The sequence below is a fragment of the Myodes glareolus genome, chromosome X (assembly GCF_982192425.1).
Source record: "Myodes glareolus chromosome X, mMyoGla1.1, whole genome shotgun sequence".
In the NCBI taxonomy this organism is placed as follows: domain Eukaryota; kingdom Metazoa; phylum Chordata; class Mammalia; order Rodentia; family Cricetidae; genus Myodes; species Myodes glareolus.
In genome coordinates this window covers 40,798,948-40,825,870 of record NC_142053.1, presented here as the reverse complement: position 1 = coordinate 40,825,870, position 26,923 = coordinate 40,798,948, and the positions used below count along the sequence as shown (strand labels likewise).

At 35.7% G+C, this 26,923-nt stretch overlaps 1 protein-coding gene, 1 non-coding gene and 1 pseudogene across 7 annotated transcripts in view; 1 reads left to right on the top strand and 2 right to left on the bottom strand.

Moving 5' to 3' along the window:
* Positions 1-26,923, top strand: part of LOC125405583 (melanoma antigen preferentially expressed in tumors-like) — a 221,725-nt pseudogene that overhangs the window by 98,214 nt on the left and 96,588 nt on the right.
* The window catches only part of Lrch2 (leucine rich repeats and calponin homology domain containing 2), a 94,272-nt gene that overhangs the window by 14,052 nt on the left and 53,297 nt on the right, over positions 1-26,923 (bottom strand). Inside the window, exons 12-21 of one of the 6 annotated variants that reach the window (XM_048441998.3) lie at positions 25,712-25,789; positions 24,191-24,256; positions 19,760-19,808; positions 19,559-19,675; positions 14,066-14,110; positions 5,521-5,571; positions 2,609-2,666; positions 1,745-1,857; positions 1,434-1,571; positions 1,198-1,275 (exon numbers count right to left, since the gene is read on the bottom strand). In XM_048441998.3, the coding sequence (XP_048297955.2) occupies positions 1,198-1,275; positions 1,434-1,571; positions 1,745-1,857; positions 2,609-2,666; positions 5,521-5,571; positions 14,066-14,110; positions 19,559-19,675; positions 19,760-19,808; positions 24,191-24,256; positions 25,712-25,789 (793 nt within the window). The remainder of the gene's footprint in view (positions 1-1,197; positions 1,276-1,433; positions 1,572-1,744; positions 1,858-2,608; positions 2,667-5,520; positions 5,572-14,065; positions 14,111-19,558; positions 19,676-19,759; positions 19,809-24,190; positions 24,257-25,711; positions 25,790-26,923) is intronic. The other 5 variants (XM_048442007.3, XM_048442016.3, XM_048442025.3 and 2 more) reach the window with 5 other exon arrangements.
* On the bottom strand, positions 5,046-5,174 carry LOC125405621 (small nucleolar RNA SNORA35). The gene has a single exon (XR_007233634.1). It is a non-coding gene; the product is annotated as a small nucleolar RNA SNORA35 (small nucleolar RNA).

The following is a 26,923-nucleotide window of genomic DNA, read 5'->3' as shown; positions in this document are numbered from 1 at the left end:
ATGGTCTCTTGCTCGCTCACTCTCTTGGGTGGTAAAAGAAAAGTAGGCAGACCCTGGGCAAATGACTGGACGAAGGAAACAGGATCAGCAATGGTATCTAACCAGTTTTGTATCTCTGAGTGCATACCCCTAATTTATACCTAAATTCTTGAGAACCATTAACAGACGCCTGTCGATTCACGCTACAACTAAGATTTTTATTTGTTATATATTTTGATTTTTTAGTGATTTACTTATTGTTATTTTCTGTGCATTTTTGTTTTCCCTGCATGTGTGTCTATGTGAGGGTGTCAGTGTCTCTGGAACTGGAGGTCCAGCTGTCTGCTGTCCTGTAGGTGCTGGGAATTGAACCTGGGTCTACTAGAATAGCTACTGCTCTTAACCACCGAGCCATCTCTCCAATCCTGAACCAAGTCTCATTGTTCTAATATAGTTATACTAATGGAAACTTTCTTCTTTTAATTTTATTACTTTAAAAAGGTACCAATCCAAATTCCTACTTCCTCCTTTCCTCTCCCTCCCTCCCACTCCCCCCACACATGTTTCCCCCAACCCCTCTAATCTTGAGAGAGGGTAAGGCAACCTGCCCTGTGGAAAGTCCATGGCCCTCCCCACTACACCAATGTTGAGAAAGGTATACATCCAAAAAGAATAGAATCCCAAAAAGCCAGTATATGCACTAGAGATAACTCTTAGTGCAATTGTCATTGGCCCCTCAGTCTGCCCAAACTATCAGCCACATTCAATTTAGAATCAACTCATGAAGTTACAAGGGAGAACTGGAGTATTATTAGTTCAGTGGTAGAATGTGTGCCTAGCATGTATGAGGCTTTGGGTTCAATTTCCAGCATGGCAATAAACAACAACAAAGGAGTCACAGAAAGAAATAAACAACAACACAATGGTGTCACCATCATGTTTCAGCTTTCATTACTACATTCTCTTTACTCAGTGGTATCTACAATCCACAGACTTTGTTCACACAGGCTTTATAAAAAAACTTTTTGAAGTGTTTAAAAAGCACTTACTAGATAAATGCTACAGTTACATGAAGGATCATAGGAGCAGAATAGAGAAAAGAAACTCAAATTTGTGTTCACAAAGAGTGACTCATCCCTCACTATGAAGATGCTTCTACTGATTCTACTTTCCACGTAATAGATTAATATTTAAGTGATGATGTTGTCAGATAATTACCTGGGAAACACCCAACTTTTTGCAAGCATCAAGAAAATTTTCTACATTTCTTCGACATTTCGCCATGCTCAGCTTGGGCTATAAAAAAAAAAAACGAGAAAGACAAACATTTATAAGTAATTATATGCCAAATAATTTGATACTGAAAATTGTATTGCTTAATTGCACTAGTTAAGAACATATTTTAAACCTTGTGCTCTTCTTGGGAGAAAGTGTAATCTGTTGACACTACTTACCACTGCTGGTGATGGTACATGAATACTAGCTACAGAGCGTGGCCTTATATGATTGGCCAAGTGGCAAAGAACAACCCCATCCATCAGTGCAGCTCCTATGTCATCAGGCAGAATTACTTTTAATCTGGACTCAAGGTTCTATAAAGACATGAGGATAAAGGTTCAGGTCATATCTAAACGTATGGCATACATTCATATTATCAATTATATGATCAAAATTTGAAAGAGCATTAGAAAACAAAATCACTATATGAATTTGTGAAATGAAATCTATTTCTGTAAAGCAGCTGTGCAAGGTCAACATGACTTACATTGCGAAGCTGTCGTATCTGTTCACGCTCTTCCCGTAAATGCTCCATCTTTCTTCTCATTGTAAACCCTGGATCTGCTGCCCCATATTCTTGCCGAGATGCACGACTAAAGGCTGTATAGAAAGAGAAATTCCCTAACTTTTTATAAAAAAAGAACAGACATCCATGAAGAAAGATGCATGATAAAAATAATCAGTAAAGAATTATGGAAGATGTTTTCAATAATGCATTACAAATATTTTAATTACATGTAAATGATCGTTAGTTGCATGGATGAAAAGCAACAGGCAATTCAAGTGCAATGATTTTCAGCACTTACGTATGTTCTTATTTAATTATATATTGTGACAAACTTATGACTCAGGTTAAAAGTGATGATACAACATATGACAGTTTTCTAGCTTTAAAGAAAAAAGGAAATTATTCAGGAAGGTCAAGGTGGTTATTCACTAATAAGACTATAATTCAATACCTTGCCAAGTAAAATGGATCCATTTTCTTTGGGGCATGCCAAATGCAAAAAGATCCCTGTTTTAAACCACAATACAATGGAATGCTATAATTTCAAACATTTGTGTGCTGACAGAGGGCTCATTCTAATAGCAATCACAGCAGGGGAGAAATAAGACAGCAGGATACCTAAGGCAAAAAACTGAGTTTACAGGAGCTTGAAGGTAATGGAAAAGACAGAAATGGTGATTGGAATTGCAAAGATAAATATGATCAAGAGAAAATTGCTTCTAGAAGAGGGGAAAGGATCATTGCTTACATAAAATTATGGATTCTAAGCCATTTAAGCTGGGAAACTCTATATTGAACAAAGAAGACACCAAATTTTATTTGAAGACTATACTATATATTTACCCGATCTAGGTTTCAAGCCAAAGGGACCATGTGAAAAGCCATCAGTCCTGTCATATTCCTAAAAGAAAAAAAAGCAAAACCCTTGCAGTTTCAAAATTATCAAGTCACTTATTCAAATCTGTTCCAATTTTGAGAAGTCTTTATTTCCAATGTTTTCTTAAATAGTGAAACTCAACCTAGATTTCAATTCAAGTTGATATGTTTCACGTTTTAGAAGTAAATAAATATTTCTCATTTACCTGGGTATACAACTTTAAATTTTTATTTCATTTTTAAAAAGAAAAGAAAATTATGTATGTTCACATGTGTGTGCATGTGTGTGCTTATGTGTGTAAGTGTGTGAGAGAGAGAGAGAAAGAAAGAGAGAGAGAGAGAGAGAGAGAGAGAGAGAGAGAGAGGCGGAAGTAAGAGGACAACTTGGGGGAGTAACTTCTTCAATCATATCGGTCCTTGTGATCAAATTGAGTTGGTCAGGCTTGGTGGCAAAAGCCTTTATCTTGTTGGCACATAATATTTTCTGATACTATGAAAAAAATTGAAAAGGAAAATAATTAACAAGGTGTGATAATTTTTTTAAAAAATAATTAAGGGAAGGTTTTTAAAATAATGAAGAGCACATCAATTAAAAGATAGATCAACAAGGACTGTGTATGTACTATTGACTTGACACTGAGTGGAAATTTTGAGGCCAATCCACAATTACAGGGGTTTTAGAATAACAGATGAGAGCAAATGATTATCTCTTACATCTGAACACACATTATTTTAAAGTGTTTCTGCAAGTTATAGTGAGCTATGGAAAGATACACATAACATTAAAGAAATCCTCAATCAGAGCAAAAAGCCTAAAGTATGGTGTAGGAGGTCCTTCTGTCTATGTGTTGCTTTCATTGGTTAATAAACTGCCTGGGGCCTATAACAGAGCTGTATGGGAACAGAGATAGGTGGAGAAAACTAAAGGGGACCCTGGAAGAAGACAGAGTCATGGAGATGCCATGGATCCATGGTCAGAGGTAGACGTGCTGAAAAATTGCTGGTAGGCCACGACCTCGTGATGATATGCAGATTAATAGAAATGGGTTAAATTAATATGTAAGAGTTAGCCAATAAGAAGTTAGAGCTAATGGGCCAAACAGTGATTCCATTAATACAATTTCTGTGTGGTTATGTTGGGGCTAAGCTAGCCAGGCAGCCAGGATGAATAAGCAGGCCCTCCTCCTCCTACAAAAGTATATTTGCATAAACATTTCATTTAATGAGATTAAGTCCATATGTTTCAAATGGATTTTAATGAAGTAACAGAAAGTGTTTTATAAATTTTATAATTTATAAAAACAAATAAATAAAATGCAGGTGTGGCAGCACCTTATGACTCTGGGTGACAACTCCCAAAAACTGATAGGGCAAAAGTTTTAGTTACTTCTCTGCCATTTACTGACTAGGCTCTTGGGGAAAGCTACTGGATTTTTCAGGTATAAAACAATAAAGGCACATTAAAAGGGGACTCTATTAATGCTGAAATGAAACAGAGAGACTTTATTTAATGTGGTACACTAACAGGTTTTACCATTTTCTTCTCAAATGAAACTGTGGCAGTAAGAAATCTGTACGGTGTCTAAATGTTCTCTAGACGTGATAGGCAATGTGAATGTGAGGGGAGCTAGGAAAACACATTCAGCATCCTACCTATATACATCCTTATGTTTGGTCTTTGTTATTTTGTTGAAATTGTTATAAATTACTGAACAAAATTCTATTTATCCAAATAAAAGCAAACATCACAAATGCAGTAGAACTTACCTGAAAAAAATAGACATTAGTACACTTCCTGGTAGACATAGGCCATAAAATCACACAAAACAACAATGCAAACCAAGTGGTAGTCATGTCTATCCTTACAGTTGTTATAACTTACAAAGAAGGGATTTAAAAAGCATTCAACTATGACTAATTTTAGGACATCCTAATTAAAATTGTTTTCTAACACAATATATACTATTTTGTTTTCCATGTAATTTAGTAATATTTTTATTAAATTCATGCTCATGGTCATAGAAAAGTTTTATAATACAAATCACACAAAGTAATACAGAAAAATTGCAGTTTTTTAAAAACAAATCTATGTACAAATAATGAGATAAATCTATATAAACAAGTTTATACAATAAATTCAGGTCAATCAAACATTTTAAGATGTGAATTCTCAAAATGAATTATTATTTTTCTACTAATAAAAATGGACTTTATCATACTAAATAAAGTGATCAAAACTAAATGAGATACTATTTAAAATATTTAAAGTTCTTGTGGTAAAGCAACAAGATTAAGTTACATGAACTCGTCATTCAAACCACCATAGTATTTAAACAACATTTTAGAAATTATGACTTTCATATACCAGCTCTCTCATTATTCTTTAGATCTAAGATGCCAGGAAATGTGTGACCTCCTGTCGATAGGAACAACCCACTACAGGATTGTTTCTCGTGGAAAAAGGACATTTCTCTTGCATTGTTTTCAGACCTTATTAGTTACAAGGAAAACCAAAGGCCATTGCACAATGCTTAATGCATTTTTAAAATTAAAATTCCAAAGCTATTGTTAAAATCCAACAGCTATTTTAAAATGTAGAGGAATAAGAAGGCACACATCTCATAAACTGACTTACATTCGGTGATGTAGAAATGTGTTCCACAGAAAACCACAACTTAGTGAAATTTACTAGGGATATTCATACAAAGGAATAGTATTCATAATTTTTTACAGATAAAACTTGTACATAGTAGTCAACCACCGATTTCAAAAAAGAGTAATTAAATTACTTTGTAAAAAAGATGAAGTTTTAGAAAGGAGGTAAGAAAGAACTCTTTATAAAACACAGAAAAGATACAAAGCATTAAAACAACTTGTACCTCGGATGATACCGGAGACTGTGGTGACATATGAGCATTATCACTCTCTTGCTAAAATATAAAAATAAAAACATGAAAGATGAAATTAAAATACACAATGGTGATTTAAACATACAAAAGGACAATGGAAAATTGTTTTGAACAACTGTCAAAAGAGGAATTGACAGTGTACAGTATGGCATCTTGTTACTTAAATGTTCTTGGTGAACCACAGCACAGACATCACTGGGAAATTTTAGACATAAATGATCCCTGGCCCCAAGTAACAATGAATCAGATTTTATGTAAGAGCCTCTAATGATATATAAGAATTTTAAAGACTCAAAAGTACAATCAAGACACAATAGGTAAGATGTATTACCCCTTCAGACACAGCAATGAAGGCTGGCAAGAGATCATCATGGTAAATAAGAAACTAGCTGGAAGATTATGCATATTAGTTAAGTAGAGAAATATTTATGAATTTAACTGAATAATATCAATAAACGGTTCATGGTTTAGGAATGAATACTCTAATGATAACCAAATGAAAATATCTTGACATTTAACATGGAAAATGCATACCACATTATGCATGCATTCAACTGACAAGTAATTATTTCTCAGATACTATTCTAGAAACTAAGAATGAGGAAATTTTTGCTACCCTGTATTTTTTTGTTTTTCCATATGAAATTGAGTAGTATTCTTTCAAGGTCTCTATAGAATTGTGCTGGGTATTGCATTGAATCTGCAGATTACTTTGGGTAAGATTGCTATTTTTATTGTGTTGATCCTGCCTATTCAAGAGCATGGAAGTTCTTTACATTTTCTGATATCTTCTTCAATTTCTTTCTTTAGAGACTTAAAGTTGTTGTCATACATGTCTTCCACTTGTTTTGTTAGAGTTGCACCAAGATATTTTATGTTATTTGTGGTTACTGTGAAGGGTGAGGTTTTACCGCTTTCTTTCTCAACTCATTTATCATCTGTACATAGGAGGGCTACTGATTTTATTTAGTTAATCTTGTGTCCTGCTACATTACTGAAGGTGGTTATCAGTTGTAAAAGTTCCCTAGTATAATTTTGGGGTCACTTATGTAAACTACCATAACTTCTACAAATAGTGAAAGTTTGACTTCTTACTTTCCAATTTGTATCCCCATGATCTCATTTTGTTGTCCTATCACTCTGGCTAGAGCTTCAAGTATTATATTAAATAGATACACAATGGACAGCCTGTCTTGCTCCTGGTTTTAGTGAAATCACTTTGAATTTCTCTCCATTTAGTTTGATGTTGACTGTTGATTTGCTGTATATTGCCTTTATTATGTTTAGGTATGTTCCTTGTATCCCTTACCTTTATCATGAAGGGATGTTGTATTTTGTCAAAGGCTTTTTCCATATCCAATGATATGACCATGTGGCTTTTTTCTTTCAGTTTGTTTATATTGCGGATTTTCACATTTGAACCATTCCTGCATCTCTGGGATGAAGGTAACTTAATCACAGTAGATGATTTTTTCTGATGTTTTCTTGGATTGGGTTTCCCAGTATTTTATTGAGAATTTTTGCTTCAGTGTTCATGAGGGACATTGGTCTGTAATTCTCTTTTTCAGTTGCATCTTTGTGTGGTTTGGGTACCAGGGTAACTATCACCTCGAAAAAAGAGTTTGACAGTGTTTCTTCTGTTTCTATTGAGTGGAACAACTTGAAGAGTATTGGTATTAGCTATTCTTTGAAATTCTGGTAGAATTCTGCGCTGAAACCCTCTGGTCCTGGGGTTATTTGGTTGGGAGACTTTTGATGACTACTTCTTTTTCCCTAGGGGTTATAGATCTATTTTAAAGTATTTATCTGTTTTCATTTTACTTTGTTTTATAGTTCAGAGAAAATTTTCCATTTCCTTTAAATTTTCCAATTTTGTGGAGTATAGATTTTCAAAGTATGACCTAATGATTCTCTGAATTTTCTCAGTGTCTGTTGTTATGTCCCCCTTTTCATTTCTGATTTTGCTGATTTGCCTATTCTTTCTGCCTTTTGGTTAGTTTTCATAAGGGTTTGTCTATCATGTTGAGTTGTCTCATTGATTCTTTGTTTCTAATTTATTGATTTCAGCCTTCAATTTGATTGTTTCCTGGCACCTACTCCACTTGGGTGAGTATGGTTCTTTTTGTTCAAGAGTCTTTAGGTGTGCTGTTAAGTCGGTAATGTGAGATTTCTCCAAGTTCTTTATGTAGGCACTTAGTGCTATGAACTTTCCTCTTAGCACTGCCTTCAAAGTGTTGCATAAGTCTGGGTGTTCCGTGTACTCATTTTCATTAAAGTCTAGGAAGTCTTTAATTTCTTTCTTTATTTCTTCCTTGACCCAGAGGTGATTCAGTTTAGCATTGTTTAATTTCTAAGAGTTTATGAGTTTTCTGCAATTAGAGTTGTTGTCGAATTCTAACTTTAATCCATGGTGATCTGATAATATACAAGGGGTTATTCCTTTTTTAAAAAATATCTATTGAAGTTTGCTTTGATACCAAGTATGTGATCAACTTTGAGAAGATTCTATGAGGTGCTGAAAAGAAGGTATACTCTTTTGTGGTGGGTGGAATGTTCTATAGATATCTGTTAAAATCATTTGAGTCATAACTTCTGTTAGTTCCTTTATTTCTCTGCTAAGTTTCTGTCTGGTTGTCCTGTCCAGTGGTGAGAGTGGGGTGAGAAATGTACAAGAAAGGAACTTCCAAAGATATCCCCATCCTTGACTTCAAGCTCTACTGTAGAGCTCTAGTAATGAAAACAGCTTGATACTTGCACAAAACAGACTGGTGGACCAATAAAATAGAATCGAATCAAAGATGCGGATATCAATCCACATATCCATGAATTTCTGACAAAAAAGCTAAAATTATACAATGGAAAAAAGAAAGCATTTTTGACAAATGGTGTTGGCATGACTGGATTTCAACATGTAGAAGAATGCAAATAAGTCTTTAATTTATTCATTTATTTCTTCCTTGACGCATTGATAATTCAGATAGAAGAGAAAGTGGGAAGTACACTTGAACACATTGGCACAGGAGACCACTTTCTAAATATAACCTCAGTAGCACAGACACTGAGAGAAACAATTAATAAATGGGACCTTCTAAAACTGAGAAGCTTCTGTAAAGCAAAGGACATGGTCACCAAGACAAAACTGCAGCCTAAAGAACGGGAAAAGATCTTCACCAATCCCACATCAGGCAGAGAGCTGACCTCCAATATATACACAGAACTCAAGGAATTGGTCATCAAAAGAACAAATAATCGAATAAAAAATGGATTACAGAACTTAACAGAAACCTCTCAATATAGGAATCTAAAATGGCTGAAAGACACTTAAGGAAATGCTCAACATCGTAAGCCATCAGAGAAATGCAAATCAAAACAACTCTGAGATTCCATCTTACACCTGTAAAAATGGCCAAGATCAAAAACACTGATGACAACTTATGCTGGAGAGACTGTGGGGTTAAGGGAAAACTCCTCCATTGATCGTGGTAATGCAAACTGGTACTGCCACTTTGGCTATAAGTATGGTGTTTTTTCAAAAAATTAGGAAACAACCTACCTTAATACCCAACAATACCACTTTTGGGTATATACCCAAAGGATCCTCAATCATACCATAAGAACATGTGCTCAACTATATTCAATGCAGCATTGTTTGTCATAGCCAGAACCTGGAAAGAACCTAAATGCCCCTCGACCAAAGAATGGATAAGGAAAATGTGGTACATTTACACAAACAGCAGGAAAAATAATAACATCTTGAAATTTGCAGGCATATAGACAGATCTAGAAAACATCATATTGAGTGATGTAATCCAGAACCAGAAAGACAAATATCATACGTACTCACTCATAAGTGGCTTTTAGACATAAAACAAAGAAAAACCAGCCTATGATTTACAATCCTAGAGAACCAAGGCAACAGTGAGGACCCTAAGAGAGGCATGCATGGATGTAACTGACATAGGAAATAGAAAAAGACAAGATCTCCTGAGTAAATTGGGAGCATGGGGACAATGGGAGAGGGTAGAGGGGAGGGGAGAGAAGGGAAGGGACTGTAGAATAATATATATCAAAGAATGCAAATAGATCCATATCTATTCCATGCATAAAACTCAAATCCAAATAGATCAAAGACCTCAATATAAATCCAGCAACACTGAACCTCACAGAAGAGAAAGTAGGAAGTAGCCTTGAAAGGATTGGCACAAGAAACTACTTTCTGAATATAATACCAGTAGCACAGACACTGAGATGGACAATTAATAAATGGGACTTCCTGAAACTGAGAAGCTTCTGTAAGGCAAAAGACACAGACAACAAGACCAAATAGCAACTTACAGAATTATAAAAAAAAAAAATCTTCACCAACCCCACTTGAGATAGAGGACTGATCTCTCAAATATACAAAGAACTCAAGAAACTGAATACTAAAATATCAAATAACCCAATTAAAAATGGGGTACAGATCTAAACAGAGAATTCTCAACAGAGAAATCTCTAATGACCAAAAGGCACTTAAGGAATTGCTCAACATCCTTAGTCATCAGGGAAATGCAAAGCAAATGACTCTGAGATACCATCTTATAGCAGTCAAAACGGCTAAGATCAAAAACACTAATGACAGCTTATGCTGGAGAGAATGCAGAGTAAGAGGAACATTCCTCCCTTGCTGGTGGAAGTGCAAACTTGTACAACCACTTTGGAAATCAGTATGATCTTTTCTCAAACAATTAGAAATCAATCTACTTCAAGACCCAGTAATATCACTCTTGGGTATATACCCACAGAATACATACCCATACCACAAAGACATTTGTTCAACTATGTTCATAGCAACATTATTTGTAATAGTCAGAACATGGAAACAACTATGATGCCCCGCAACTGAAGAACAGATAATAAAAATGTGGTACATTTACACAATGGAGTACTACTAAGTAGTAAAAAACAACATCTTGAAATCTTCAGACAAATGAATGGAACTAGAAAAAAAACATCCTCAGTGAGGTAACCCAGACACAGAAAAACAAACATGGTTTGTACTCACTACTAAGTAGATATTAAACATAAAGCAATGGATAATCAGCCTACAGTCCACAACCCCAGAGAAGCCAGGAAACAGGGAAAACCCAAAGAGAAACATACAAGGATCCCCTAAGGAAGGTGAAGTAGTCAAGTTCTGCATAGTCAATTGGCAGCATGGCAGTAGGGTGGCAGGGGCATGGTGGAGGGGAGAACAGGGAGTAGGGAGGAGAAACAGAGGGATTGGGAAGAGCAAGTTGGGTAAAAGACAGAGATGGAGAGCAAGCAAAGTGATACCTTGAAAGACGGAGCCATTGTGGGGTTAGCAAAAAACCAGGCATTAAGTAAACTAAGGAACCTCATTAAGGAAACATTAGGAAAACTGAGAAAACCACAAGGATGACCCCAGCTAAGAGTCTAAGCAATAGTGGAGAGGGTACCTCAACTGTTCTTCCCCTGTAATCATGTTTATGACTACCTTAATTGTCATCATAGAACCTTTATAGAGTAACTGATGGAGGCACATGCAGAGATCCACAGATAAGCACTGGATCGAACTCCTGGAGTCTAGTCATAGAGAGGGAGGAGCAATATTATGAGCAAAAGCTCAAGAACATGATGGCAATACCCTCAGAAACAGCTGACATGAGCTAGAAAGAGCTCATTGACTCCAGACTTACAGCTAGGGACCCAGAATAAGACCGAACTAGGTCTACTGAATGTGGGTGACCGTTGTGTGGTATGGTAGTTTGTGGGGCCATTAGCAGTAGAACCAGTATTTATCCCTAGTGCTTGAACTGGCTCTTTGGAGCTCATTCTCTATGGAGGTATATCTTGCTCAGCCTACAGACAAGGAGGAGGGCTTTGGTCCTGCCTCGAGTGATGTGACGGACTTTGTTGACTATTCATGGAAGGCTTCCCTCTCTGAGAAGTGGATGGGGGTAGGGTTATGAAAAGGTAGAGGGAGTGAAGGATGGGAGAAAGAGGGAACTGGGATTGGTATGTATAATAAGATTGTGTTAAAAATAAAAAAAGTTGGCTGGGCAGTGGTGGTGCACGCCTTTAATCCCAGCACTCAAGAGGCAGAAGCAGGCAGATCTCTGTGAGTTTGAGACCAGCCTGGTCTACAAGAGCTAGTTCCAGAACAAGCTCCAAAGCTACAGAGAAAGCCTGTCTTGAAAAAACAAAATACAAACAAAGAAACAAAACAAAAGTTAAAAAAGAAAAAGAAATTAGGAAATTTGGTAAAATATCATCCTTAAAGAATATCTCAGTCTAGAGAGTAGACAAATTTAAGATAACATTTCCAGTCTATGTATGGATCACAAAGAAACTGCAGAGAAAAGGAAGGGGTGGTGAAAAATATAAGCTTCTGGAGACAGTAAAGTTTGGTAAAAGTCAGGTAAATTGAAAAGATAAGAACAAAGACACAGAATCAATAAACTCAAAAAAAGCTGACTGCAAAGCAACTCTGAATTCCACAGGACAAAAAAAGTAAAAGGATGGCAAGTTGTGAGTTTATGCTTATGTGGTTACCAGGGCCTTGATCAATAAAGACTAGGAATTTACCTTGTAAGGCATTGGGTGAATCTTACGGTTTTTAAGCAAAGAAATGGCCTTATTTTAAGGAGAATGTACCAAAGAGAGAAGAGGTGTAGGGAGACATTTCAGATGGTAAAGTGCTTGTAGTGCAAGCATCGGGATCCGAATTGGGATACCCAGTACCCACATATAATGACAAACTTCATAATATGTCTCTGTGTTCCTAGGAATAAGAAAGCAGAGAGGTGAATTCTTTGAGTTCACAGATAAGCAAGCCCAGCTGAATCTGTGAGCATCAGATACAATAAGAGACCCAGTTTCAAAAAACGATGTTGAAAAGGGCTGAGGAAGACACTGGAAGTTGACAAATGGTGCACACACATGCATGCACTGTGGCATACTCAGATAGATAGATAGATAGATAGATAGATAGATAGATAGATAGATAGATAGATAGATAGATAGATAGATAGATAGACAGACAGATATATAAATAAATTATAGATATAAATAAGCAGATATACAGGCAGATAGACAGTATAAATACAGAAAAGCAAGGAAGTTGTTTTAACAATCCAAGCAAGAAAGACTGAAAATCTATGCAAAGGTAGAAAAGATGGAATAAGTGGTGTAGACAAACTATTTCAGGGCCCAAAAATAAACACGTGAATTAGTAGGTTTTCATAACGGATTAGACATTGAAACAGGTGGGAGAAAAGTGACTATGAGGAGGCAGGGAGGACAGCCAAGGTGAACCTCTAACTTGGAGTTCAAAGAATGCTGTCTGTTTAACACTTCAGATTTTGTGGATGACATGGTCTCAGTACTAACTTCACAACTTTGTCATTAGAATGCAAAAGCATCTGTAGGCAAGTGGCTGTAACTCTCTTATATGTAAAAGTTACTTACAAACATAGCAAGTGGGCCAGCTTTCATCCTGGGCCACTTTGTCAACTTCTGCTTTGTCTAAAAAGGAGTTGGTAATTTCATAAAGTAGTTACCAGCATTGCCTACACAGTAAACTCAAATGGAAAACTTTTAAACACACACAAACACACACACACACACACACACACTAATTAAATCTGAATGTCTGTGTAAAATCCAGATATCATGAGTTTTCATTGTGCAACCTAGGTTGAAAAAGATGCTTCATCAATTTAAAATGTTAATATGTTTGAAGCATGGAAAAAAGATGAATGTGTTGAATCCTAGGTGAGCAGAGATTCCGAGCAGCTAAGAAAGAGGAGACATTACTACAAAAGCCTTAGGCTCGATGGTAAAGTACGGACTAGAGCCATAAACTAGGAGCTATCACTAGGACCACTGGGATCAGTCATCAAAACTCTGCGCACTGAAACCAGCACTTTAGAGTCCATACTATGGGTTATGACATAAGGAATAAAGCGAAAGGGTCAAACAGATATTACAAAGTGCAACGGAAAGCCAGCAGCAGGTACACAGGAATTGACTGCACTCATGAATAGCAACCTAGAAAACATACCTACACAAAAAAACTGCTTTCATGATTTACCACAGATACTAACAAGGAAATAATGGAACGTTTTGGAAGCAACTGTCTTAATTTTTTTGGAGGGGGTCTCCATAAACACAATTTGATAGACATGGAAAGATAACAGCATTTGCATTAAACAAAGGTAATTCACATAGATTACTTATTTTGCCCAGTGTAATTTTATTTCCATGAAAAAATGTTTTCAGGTGTAAACTGATGGGTTAGAGGTCCAAAACAAATGATAAACCTCTAATACTACTGTGTTCTAGAAAACAAAGGGTTAAATTAGTAACTATACGACAATGCTCAGAATTTTTTATTATTGTAGAAAACTGGTGCTCAGTAGCAAAGAAAACAACAGCAGGTCTGCATTAATTCTCACTAAGTCAACTAAATGCGAAAGTAAAGAATCCAAATCAATATTACCCTTAGTCTTACCTCCTCATTTTCATTGCCACTTGAATTCTTCCTTGCTGATTTGTACTGAAAAACATTTTAAATGAATACTTTATTTTTCCTTAAACATGTGAACTTTTTGTTCAAAATGACACTTGAGGCTTATTACAATGTTGGCACTTTTATTAAATTATCTGATATTAAACTGAAGTACACAGTCAGTTTAAACAGTCCTCCTTTTCACGCGTACAATTATGTGAGTAACACTATTCCAAAATCTCTAACTATGTCAAATAGCGTTTCCTTCCTGAGCCAGACCCACTTCTCATTCTTTCAGGTTTGCAATCTGTGGGTTGTCTTAGAACAGTGGTTCTAAACCTGTGGGTAGCAACATATTTGGGGTCAAACGACCCTTTAACAGAGACTGTGTATACAGATATTATGCATATCAGATATTGTATACAGATATCACGCATATCAGATATTGTAACTCTTAACATTAGCAAAATTATCGTTATGAAGAGGCAATGAAAATAATTTTCTGGTTGAAGGTCACACAACATGAGGAACTGTGTTAAAGAGTCGCAGCATTAGGAAGGTTGAGAACGATTGTCTTAGAGTCTTTCTTTTTCTTAGTTCAATGAATTCAACAAGTCATCAAGTCAACTTTTGGGCAATCTCTCCTAGACTTGCTTCATTTGAATTCTTACAACCACCATCCTATCCAGGGTTCTTATCATCTCTCACATGGTTTGTAATTTCACTATACTAAGACCATAGCAATTGTAGCTGCATTATTTGTAATAGCCAGAACCTGGAAACAACCTAGGTGCCCCTCAATAGAAGAATGGTTAAAGAAGGTGTGGAACATATACACATTAGAGTTTTACTCAGCGGTAAAAAAACAATGACATCTTGAATTTTGCATGCAAATGGATGGACATAGAAAACGCTTTACTGAGTGAGGTAACCCAGACCCAAAAAGAGGAATATGGTATGTACTCACTCATAAGTGGATTCTAGCCATAGTTAAAGGTCTTTGAGTCTATAATTTGTGATCCTAGAGAAGCTAAATAAGAAGGTGAACCTGAAGAAAATCATATAGTTATCCTACTGGATAGTGGAACTAGGCAAGATTGCCAGGAAAATTCGGGTGCATGGGGGTGGGGGGGTGAAAGTAAGGGAAGATGGTCAGGGAGAGGGGAGAGGGGGAGGATTGGGGAAGGCTTGGGGGAATGGGAGGGGGGAGGGAGGAAGGATAGTTGGGGGAGCAGGGAGGTTTATATCTCAGCTAAGGGAGCCATTTTAGGGTTTGCAAGAGACTTGATTCTGGAGGGGTTCCCAGTAAAAATTAAATAAAAAAAATTAAAAAATAAAAAAATAAAAATTAATAAAAAAAAGAAGAAAAAGAAAAGAAAACGCTTTACTGAGTCAGGTAAGCCAGACCCAAAAAGAGGAATTTGGTATGTATTCACTCATAAATGGATTCTAGCCATAATTAAAGGTCTTTGAGCCTATTATTCGTGATCCTAGAGAAGCTAAATAAGAAGGTGAACCTGAAGAAAATTCAGGCAGTTTTCCTCCTGGAGATTGGAAATAGACAAGAGTCTCAGGTAACCTTGGGTGCATGGGGGGGTGGGAGGGTTGTTGGAAGGGGAGAGGGTTAGAGAGAAGGGAGCAGGGGAGGAATGGGGAATGCTCGGGGGGGGGACTGGGGGAGGGGAGGGAGGAAGGATAGATATGGGATCAGGGAAGAATATATCTCAACTAAGGGAGTCAGTTTAGGGTTTACTAGAGACTTGATTACAAATGGGATCCCAGGTCCAAGGAGAGATCCCCAGATTGTTCTCTGGACAGAGGAGAGGGTGCCTGAACTGGCCTTGGCCCATAACCATACTGATGAATATTTTGCTTATCACCATAGATCCTTCATCTGGCGATGGATGGAGATGGAGACGGAGAACCACATTGGAACACTGGACTTAACTCCCTAGGTCCAAACGAGAAGCAGAAGGAAAGAGAACGTGAGCAAGGAAGGCAAGATCAGAGGGAACCTTCATTCGATGATGGATGGCGATACAGATGGAGACCCACATTGGAGCACCGGACGGAGTCCCCCAAGGTCCAAATGAGGAGCAGAAGGAGGAAGAACATGAAAAAGGAAATCAGGACCGCGAGGGGTGCGATCACCCACTGATACAAGGGGACTGATCTAATGAGAGTTCACCAAGGCCAGTGACTGGGACTGAGCGAGCACGTGATCCAGCCAGATTCTCTGAATGTGGCCGGATTCTCTGAATGTAGCTGGCCCTGAGTCTTTCTGAAAAGCATGACAATGACACTGGGACTTGTTTCCTCTGCATATACTGGATTTTGGGATCCAGTCTGTTTGGATGCTCACCTTCCTGGACCTGGAGGGAGGGGGGAGGAACTTGAACTACCCACAGGGTGGGAGACCCTGACTGCTCTTGGGGATGGAGAGGGAGGAGGGGAGGGAGTGGGGGGAGTGGGAGGGGGTTGGGAGGAGGGGCGGAAATGGAAACTTTTGTATTTTAATAAACTTTGAGAAAAAAACTGGGCTGGAGATGTGTTTCAGTGGTAGCATGCTTTCCTACCACCTATGAACCTCTGGGTTCAATCCTCTGTACCACAAAGAAGTAATCTTCTAATTTCCGGCTATATTAAATGCATATGGCAGCTGCACAATAATAGTAATAGTGCTAAGAGCTAACATTTAGAACTATCATTTACATTACAGTAGTAATGATTGAAGTGCAATGCATGGATTGAGAAATTTAATCTTTATAGCAAGAGAATAAGTACTTTTATCCCAGTTTATAGTGAAATATTGAGAAAATGTGTTCAACATAAAGAATTTGAATATGTGACAAAGTGATTTTTAGAATCAAGGAGAATATACTGTGACAATCAGTAGAAGCCTTATTTTCTTATTCCTTGCCAAAACTGCTTGAATTATTCTGCAAATCAATGGTAGAACCACAAAGGTGTTCATAGACGTTCCTTAAAAAAAAAAAAAAACCTACTGATTTTCAGATCATGTCACAAACTATTTTTCCTGATGTCCAGGGTTAAATTTAATGTCCACTTTATGTAACTCTGTCTTCCATATTCTGCAGAAATAACTTACCTAGTATCTCAGTCACAAAGAAAGCTGTATTAGGAACTGCAGATAAGTGTATATGCCCCTATTATAGTTTATAGCTGTGACTAATGTACTATTAATTCCATTGCATATCTTTTTGTGTTGATGTCCAACAGCCTTTAGTATACTAAGCAAGTGCTGTTAATAATGAGCTACACCGCAGCCCTATACAATTTTGTATTTTCCTAACGTTAAAGGAATAATTTGAAACCAATTTTTCATGCAATGTCCTAACACTGACATCTTCTGACAATTAAGAAGAATTACACATGTCCCTACACAGTCCCTTAACCCAGGGACTGAAGATTATGTTTACACCCACTTTATAATGTATGAAAGAAATGAACATTTACTGACTGATGATTACATAATAGTCATTTTATATATTATCCTATTTTACCTTTTAGAAACTAAATAATATAACTAATAAAGTAGAAGGAACATATATGCCATGAAGACTACATTTTTGAATGAACAAATGATGGTTTTAAACTGAGTAATAGCTGACTATGATAAAGATTCACTAACACCTCTATTAAGTTCACTTGAATTATTGTATAATATTTTGAAAAAATGAAACTCTATTAATGTTAATGTTGATTTCTTTCATATCATGCTGTCCACAGCATAAAGACACAGCATTAAAAATGCTCTGAATTCTAATCTCAATTTTATGATAAGCACACTATTGGCTTTCTGGGCCTTAATATTCTCCTATGTAAAATACAAATGATAACTACATTTTATGCTACTGAAGTTTCCTGAGGAACAAATGAACTGAAAATATTTGGAAAGGTTTATGTCAGTTAACAATTCCAGTACAAGTGTTTTGATGAATATAATCAGTATGGTATTGTTATATTAGGATAAAGGAAATCAAAGAAATATAAAATACCTCCTGCTGCTTAGAAATAACACATCATAAGTAATTCATCAAGGTTCACTTAGAAACATATTTTCAATCAGTACTTTTGTTTATGCTTCCATGACTTAAAAAGGGGAACTAAGATAAAGACCAGATGTAAACCTAACTGCAGAGCCGCAAAGGGTTCTGATCATTAGAATGCCCTGCCCTTTTCCTTCCTATGTGTTTTTTCTTATTACCCAATTAACTCAAAATCCACTGGTTAAAAATAATCAGTAATCATTTGTTCAAAGTTTAGCGTGATTACATATTTGATAAGGCATATACCATTTTTATTTTTATTTTCAAACACATATTGATTTCCAGTATATGGATAGAGAAATATGTAGATTGAAAGAAAAACTTCTGCCAAACACAAAGGTAAAAACTGAATTCTATTTATTAGTGGCATAAACTTGAAATAATGTGCAACTTAGTTGAGTACTACATATTTAGAGAAAATGATTATCTGATGAGGTTTGCAGGACGTATGGGACAACAGAATTTGTTATTCATGGTGGAGGACAAAATTTGTACTACTCATCTGAGTCAATCCCAAGAGTAAATGCTGATTGAAAATTTTTCTAAATTTTGATTACAGTCCCTTTCAAATGTAACAAACTTGAAATACAAATAAACAATTATGTAATAGAAATTTATGATAATTTGCAAGCTCTATTATTTTATTATTTATTTTTTTTATTTATGTTTTGGTTTTTCAAGACAGGGATTCTCTGTGCCTTTTGAGCCTGTCCTGGAACTAGCTCTTGTAGTCTTAGGCTGGCCTCGAACTCACAGTGATCCGCCTGCCTCTGCCTCTAGAGTGCTGGGATTAAAGGCATGCACCACCACCAGCCCGGCTCTAGTATTTTAATTTAACTTTCATCTTAAGAAATCTACTGAATTATGTGTAGTGAGGCACAACTAAGAGTTGGGCAGATCTCTGTGAGGTCAGCCTGGTGTACATAGAGAGTTACAGGACAGCCAGACTTATATAGTGAGACACTAACTAAAAATAGTTCTGAACTATTTATTGAAATAAATCCAATAAAAATCTTTTTCTGAACCAGGCCTGGTTGTTCACTTCTGGAATCTCAGCTTATAGAAGACAGAGGCAGGGGGTAGGGATTTGAGGCTAACCTGGGTTATATAGTGAAACCCTACCTCAAAACCAAAAGACCCACATAATTAATTGCCTCAATCTGCCAATCTGTGGTGTAACACACAAACATCCATCCTCCTTTTAACCATTTGAAAAATCATGAAGTATACCGATTAATTCCAAATTAATTTAAATTACTGCAATTTTGTGGCTCTACTTACAAAGCATATCATTATTCTACACACCAGGGCAATCAACATGAACACAGTTGTGGCATTTAACTGGAGAGTTATATGTCATTTATTTAAAACAAAAATTTAAAAATAAAAGTAAAAACAAAACAAAATTAAAAATTTCTTAAGGTACCTTGAAATATTCTTTTCTGATCTGCTTACTCCGTCTCCTTTCTTCGTTTTGCCAGATTATAGGCTGAGATTCTGGCCACTGTTGTTCAACTATTTGATCCTTCTGATTTTCTAATGGCTTTAATGACAAAAGTTCTTTTTTAAACCAAGCAAATGACAACAACAAAATAGTATATGTATTATTAATGTTGTTTGCTCTTACCTGCCATGCAAGGGGTGATAATGGTGAATTCCCTTCATCTGCTGAGACACTAAAACATTAGAGATGCTTTAATATTACTTAAGGTAATTTTAAATCCTTTTGCATACTTTAAATGTGACAAATTTGTCTTTTCATTGTTTTAAGACAGCAATGTAAAGACTATTCATCATACCTATATGTTTCATTTTGTTTTGTTGTTTTGTGTTATGTTGTGTTGTATTCTGTTGAGACTGGGTTTGCTGTGCAGTTCTGGATGGCCTGATACTCACTACTGTAGCCAGCCTCCCAAGAACTGCAATGGCAGATATTAACCACCACATGGTTGACTAATATTATATAAAGTTGATTAAACCAACCAATAGCGAGTGCCTGCTAACTATTGTGCCACAAGAAATAACAAAATGAATTTATTTTATATTCATTGTATACATAAGCCAACCCTATTTGGTAGAGGCCAAAAGGAGTATCATATGTATAAATATATAGTAAAATAAACATAATATTATAAAAAACAAGTTACTCTTTCTTTCAATGGTATCAGTGAGATGAGTGAGCATGTAAAGGTACTAGCTTGCCAACAAGCCTGACAACCTGAGTTAGATCCCTGGGATTCACATAGTGGAAGGGGAGAACCAAACCCATGAATCCTTGACAGTTGTCCTCTGACATCCACACCTGTGCCATGGTACACATGCATATGCATGCACACACATAATAAACAAACAAACAAATAAATAAGTAAACACTTAAGTTCCTTCATCTAAATGCCAGAGTTCAGAAGTCAAATACGTTATTTCCTGTTGAATTACGATCATGAGCTTTAGTTATGACGTAAGAGGGCCTACAACTGAATTCAACATTGACACACACTTCTTCTAACTCCAAGGGATCCAACATCCTCTTCTGGCAACCATTCACACACAGAAACATGTGGCATACACTTACACAGACATAAACAAACACACACAGAAACAGAAACACACTAAAAAAAATTTTAAGATTAAATGAGAGAGGGGAAAGAAGGAGGGAGTAAAGCTGAGTATGGTGGCTCATACTGGACATTTTAGCACTCACAAGATGGAGCCATCACCATGAGCTGGAGTCCTGACTGGGATCCACAGGTAAGATAAACATCAGCCTGGGCCACAGAGTAAGAACTTGTTTCAAACAGACAGAAAGGATGGAGAGGAGGAACAAGAGAAGGGAGAATAGCAAGAGAGAAAATAATAAAAAAAAATTGTAAGAGTACAAGGAACATACCTCTCCTTGGGAAGTAATAAATATATACAAAAATGAAAATATAGTAACAACAATTCCAGAATTTATAGATTTTTTTCAGTGGAAGATAGAGTACAAAATTTTTGGCATAGAAACTTATGGTACAAATGTATAGACATTGGAGATTATGTAGCAAGTAAAATATAAACAACATAATGAGTACTTGTAAAATACAGAAAGAAAGAAACAGCAAAAAGGGATGGGTAAGTAAAAAAGGAAGAGTAAAAAGGAAGACAAAAAGCCTACATCCTTACCTCTTATCAATATATAGAAATCTATTAAATAAATTTACTTTAAATGTAAATAAAGAATCCTAGAAATGGATAATGAAAGAAGAATGTCATGCTTGTCCCATGCTGCTACATGCAGAGCATTTCCATGTCACAGACCAGGGAGAAAAAATTCAAGGCAGAGTGCAGATGGTTCCTACATTTAGAAGTCAGAGAAAAATTGGCATACATAGTCCACAGGATAGTATGATAAAGAAGCAGGTAAGCACATAGAATAGCATCCTGGGACTCTATATGGTTGGTTATGTACACAACCACATAATGACACACACAGACACACACAGAGATGAAGAGAGAGGCGGGGAGAGAAGGAGAGTGGAAATGTGTACAACACTTCTAATAATTTTCAGTCCAGCTCTTTCACTTTCCCATACCACACTATGCACACACACCTCCCTGGACGAGCCACCTAATAGTCTACAACCCCACCTGCATTGGACTATACATGGAGCCCTCTTGGAACAATGGGATAGCATTTTACTCTTCTACCAGCTATCAAAACTTTGACAATTTCTATACAAACATACTCTCAGTTTTTTTTCAGGAACAAAGGAGTATAAGCTGATCTGACCTAAAGTAATTTTTAGTGTCTGTCCAATAAGGCAAAATTGTATTCCCCATGTAAACTCTTGGGGGAAATCCATGTTTGCCACCTTATGGCTGTGCACAGTTGGGTGTGTAGAGAGCAAGGTTGACAGAAGTGAAGTTGGTAAGATGTGATCAGATTTCCCTAGTCAACATGATTTGGTAATGTGTTAGCTATGGGGTTTGAGAGAAAATGGCAAACTAAGGATGAAACTTTTTCAAGTGTTGAACAATAAGAATGGAGTTAGCACTTTCTGAAATGGGGAAAAATCCAGGAAAATCATGTTTAAGTGAGCAACAAAACTGAGTAGTGGTATGATTTCTGAAAATCAGACATTCACACCATGCATCTAAATGTAAAGTAAAGAAGAAATTCCACCATACGGTGGTAAATATCAATGCACAACATACATATAAACACTATATGTACAATTTATATATAAACATTGTAATACATATTGATGCGCACTGGTATATAAACGCTGTGGTATGTATCAGCGCACATTCCTATATATAAACACTGTTTTATAGACTGATACATACACCTAGATATATAAACAAGTGCAAATACTCCCATGTACATATAGAAGGGTATACTATACCTTCCATACAGTGTGCTTCCCATAAGGTATAATTTATAAAGAGCTTGAAGCTCTACGTGGTGGTAAAAAAGTGGTGAAATCAATAGGAGTAGAGCTCAGTACAATACAATACGGTCATTGGAAAGCCTCTCTTTGGAAGGGATTAATGTAGTTTTCTAGGCGCTCCAGTGGCTTCTATGAGAATAAGTTGTATTACATAAAAACCTAAAAGTAACTTAATTATTAGATCCTTCTGGCTTCCTGTCTTACTATGTGACCTCTTTTATACATGCTCCCAACACTGTGATGCTGTCTACAGTGAAGCTCTAGCCCAAACCATACAGAATTGAACTGATTTCTAAGAGACCATGTAAAGAAAGGAAGAAACATGGGCAATATGAAAAGGAGACCAAGATATAGAATGTAGAAATAGGGAACCACACTGAAATAAATAAAAGAGTTATGCTTCTAAACTTAGAGGCTGTGACTCTAGAGACTGCAAAGATGAGGCTCTGAACTGAGATTGAAGACAAGTAGAAGTCAATTTCAACTTTATGGTTAATCTCAACATTTTACCCTTTATGATAAAAAATATCTATACCGGTTAGAAAATAAGAAATAAGGGTTGCATTGGCTGATTAAGTTTTAAAAACCTCTGTTCTTTAATAATACAGAAAAGAAAGGAGTTATGTGTGGAAACTGCACTGTAGCTCAGACGGAAAACAATGGGAGCTGAAGCAATACAACTAAATTAGTAATGGAGGGGATGGAAAGAGGGTTAATGGGATATTCATGTCACAGGAGGAAGACATAAGAGTGAAGTGTTTCCAAAGTTGCTAGCTTAGGGGACTACATAGTACCTGCACATTCACTAGGGTAGATGACACAGGAAAGGAGGTTTGGAGACACAAATCTGCACTATCTGCAGAAATACATCAAGTGAGATGCATGGATCTGAGGTAAACTTATTGTTACTATATATGAAGACTTCAGGTTCTGCAATAAGACACACCTAAGTAGGAATTATGACTCTCCCATTTACAGTGTGATCTTGATCTAGTTATGAAAATTCTTAGTTTCAGTTTGCTCGTGTGTAAATGAGTATAGCAAAAGTAACAACTTCACAATTTTATTGTGATGACTGAATAAGACAGAGAATTTACAGAGCTAAGAAGAGTGCACATATATCCAGCATCCAATAAGCTATCATTCAGTGTGTGCCTCTGTACTCCCATTTTTGAAAATTTATACCCAGGACTTGGGTAAAACCAATGAAGAACAATAAAAAGAAATTTTCAGACCTTCTAGTTGTTTGAAATTCATATCTGTAAACCTAAGTCATTTAACAAATAGTTTAGCAAACCCAATTAAAAGAAATTAAAATGCAAACAATAACAAAGAATAAACATAACCAGTGATGAAGAAATACATTATTAATGGTGGTTATATCAATTGGATAAACATTTGTGAATGAATCAAGACAAACCGCAAATATAAACAAAAAAAAATCAGAATCGGGGCGTATGTTTATAGAAAACCCAATTGGACACAAGTTTTGACATATTTGATCTTTAAATTATCTACCTATATGACATCTGCATCATATATCCACATAACATCGTTTGAGGAAAATTGCTATAAGAGTATCAAATCTCATTATAAGATACCAAATATTATAATGACTATGATGTTTATACCTCTTTTCACATTCCACAGTTTGTTTCAGCTTATTTCTCATGACAGAAGTTGAATGATTAAGAATCCTAGAAGTAAATCAACATATTAATTACAAACTATACTGAAGATAGCATTGTACACATATGTCCTAAATAAACTGCAGCTATGTCATGAAGATCTTGCTAGAAAATAATATTTCAGTCCTATTTGGACTTAAGTGCCCATCAGCACATTGTTTATAAATGATGTTCACAAAATGTGTCTTGCATCTTGTTTTAGAAACCACTCTCTAAGTGCGGATATTTTCTAGCCAATGAATGATTACTCTGTGTATATCTAAGTCTAGTTTACACAGAACACAATGAAATATTTTAGGTATCATTTTGAGTCATTTCCTTTTTTTCAGGACAGAAAATGACAGGAGATATATTGGTACTTTATAATCATTTTGACAAAAGCCAAATGACAAATTTAATTATAAATGCAAAAATCAATGTTAAAGGTTAACTCCTTTTTCAAAAACTCAAAAAATATTAAAGCTTCAATAGGAAAGAGTATTATAACAAAAATATAATAATTTCCTATTAAAGAAAACTATTTGTTTAAGGCTTTGTCTAATTCTAAGTATTAATCTCAATATCAAAACTGGTAAATTAGTAATTGTCTTTCATTAAAATAAGTAATTGTACATATTAAAACATTCTTATTAATATACATATAAAAGTAACTTAATTTTACAAATAGTGCTACAATGAATAAAATATCTACTTTTTAAAGAATACTTTCAACATCAACAATCTACAGACTATGAAAAAGAATTTAGTGAATTTAGTATTAACTAAATACACACTGGTAATTAATGCTCTATGGTGAAGATAGAGCAGTCAGTTGATGCCGGACTCTCTTCCTTATTAGCTTGACTCTAAACATTGCCTCACTGAGTAAATACAGTGATGTCAAAGGGTCAAGTATTGACACAAACCTGTATTTCTGGGCCAAAAAGCACAGAATTAAGCACATTTAATTATCTTTTCCTATGTACATAAAATTTCTTTAGATCCAAAAATGCAAAATTATGGTATTGAAATATCAAATAAAAATATACTTTAAAAGGAGATTTAAAAATAGAGAAATAACAATAGGTACTACTCAGGAAGGAAAGTCAGAATCATTGTTAGAGGGAACTGGTCGAGCTATTATGACATTTGTCATGGTAAAATAAAAGCTTCTCCACAACCACACTCACTAGTATCATATATGTATCATACTGTAGTAGAAAGAAAAATATTTGAAACCTACTTACATATAAAATATGGATTATGTATTTGAAAATTCAACTATATAAAACTCTGGAATATACACTGATATTTCATTTACTCTGTGATAAAGAAAAAGTAAACATCTATTTTATCTAAATGTCTGTTTGAGATTATTAATATGCTTCCCTAACACAGTTCCCAGTACTTATTTTAAGAAAAATGTTAACACAAGTTCAGCTACATAATCCTGGAATACTTATGGCTTCTACCAACTCTAGATACCTTGATTTCCGTCCTGCTGCTCTGGTCCTCTGGAAGAGTTTGTCACTGAATGATGTTCTATAACTTAAAGGCCTCCATCTATATTCACATTTCACATATATCAACCAAATCAAAAGATGGGAGAAGGGAGATATTTTTGGAGAAGACAAGGAAGTCATTAGTAAAGAAAACAGAAAAGAAAGAATGGCTATGTTTCAAGAGTTAAGAGAAATATTGAAGTAGTTATACAAACTAGAGGTTAATACAATGCTCCTCAACCTGAAATGCTGATTAATCAGATAATAATCAAAAGATACATATCATAATGCATTTTATAATTCTAAACTCAATCCACAATCCTCTTAAAACCTGCTTTTAATTTCTTTGACAGTTATACTTCAGTTATTTAACCTTTAACTTTTTTTTTTCTAGCTATGTCGCAAGGTATTCAGAAGTACATTCATTTACAGTAAAGAAAAGCTCTCAGGGCATACCAAAAAGCAAATAGAACATTTATGAAAATGTAAGATATACCAAAATAGTATAGAATACATTATCAGAGAAATATACAATGAGGTCAGTTAACTGAAACTGTTGCAAAGTGCACATATACAATAATCTTTACTTTAGGATAATAACCAAATATTAAGAAGCTAGCTAAAGACTCACTTATTATGACAATGAAACCACTAAACACCAAGGTCTAGAATCATTTTTCTACTGCTAACATATATAAGTAGGACTGGTTAAAATGTAGGGAAATGGATCAGTGGTATAGAGTAACATTAAAGTGTTTTTTTATCAGAATTTGCTTCAATTTATTGTCAAGTCAATATTACAAATATTCTTTTTTATGATAAGTCACACATACACATGCAAAATACTAATACTGACATTTTATTCACAGCTCCTTTTTCAATTCTCTTTCTAATTCAGAGAAGCATACGTATTTTCTAAATTTAATTTAATTGTGGCAAAAATGTTTGGGGTGTGGGGGGTGGATGTAAGGGGAGATGGGTAGAGAGAAGGGAGAAGGGGAGGATTGGGGAGAGCTTGCGAGAATGGGATGGGAGGGATGGAGAAAGGGTGGATATGGGAGCAGGGAAGCAGATATCTTAATTAAGGGAGACATTTTATGGTTTGCAAGAGACTTGACTCTAGAGGGGTTCCCAGGTCCAAGGAGAGGTCCCCAGATTGTTCCCTGGGCAGCAGAGGAGAGGGTACCTGAACTGG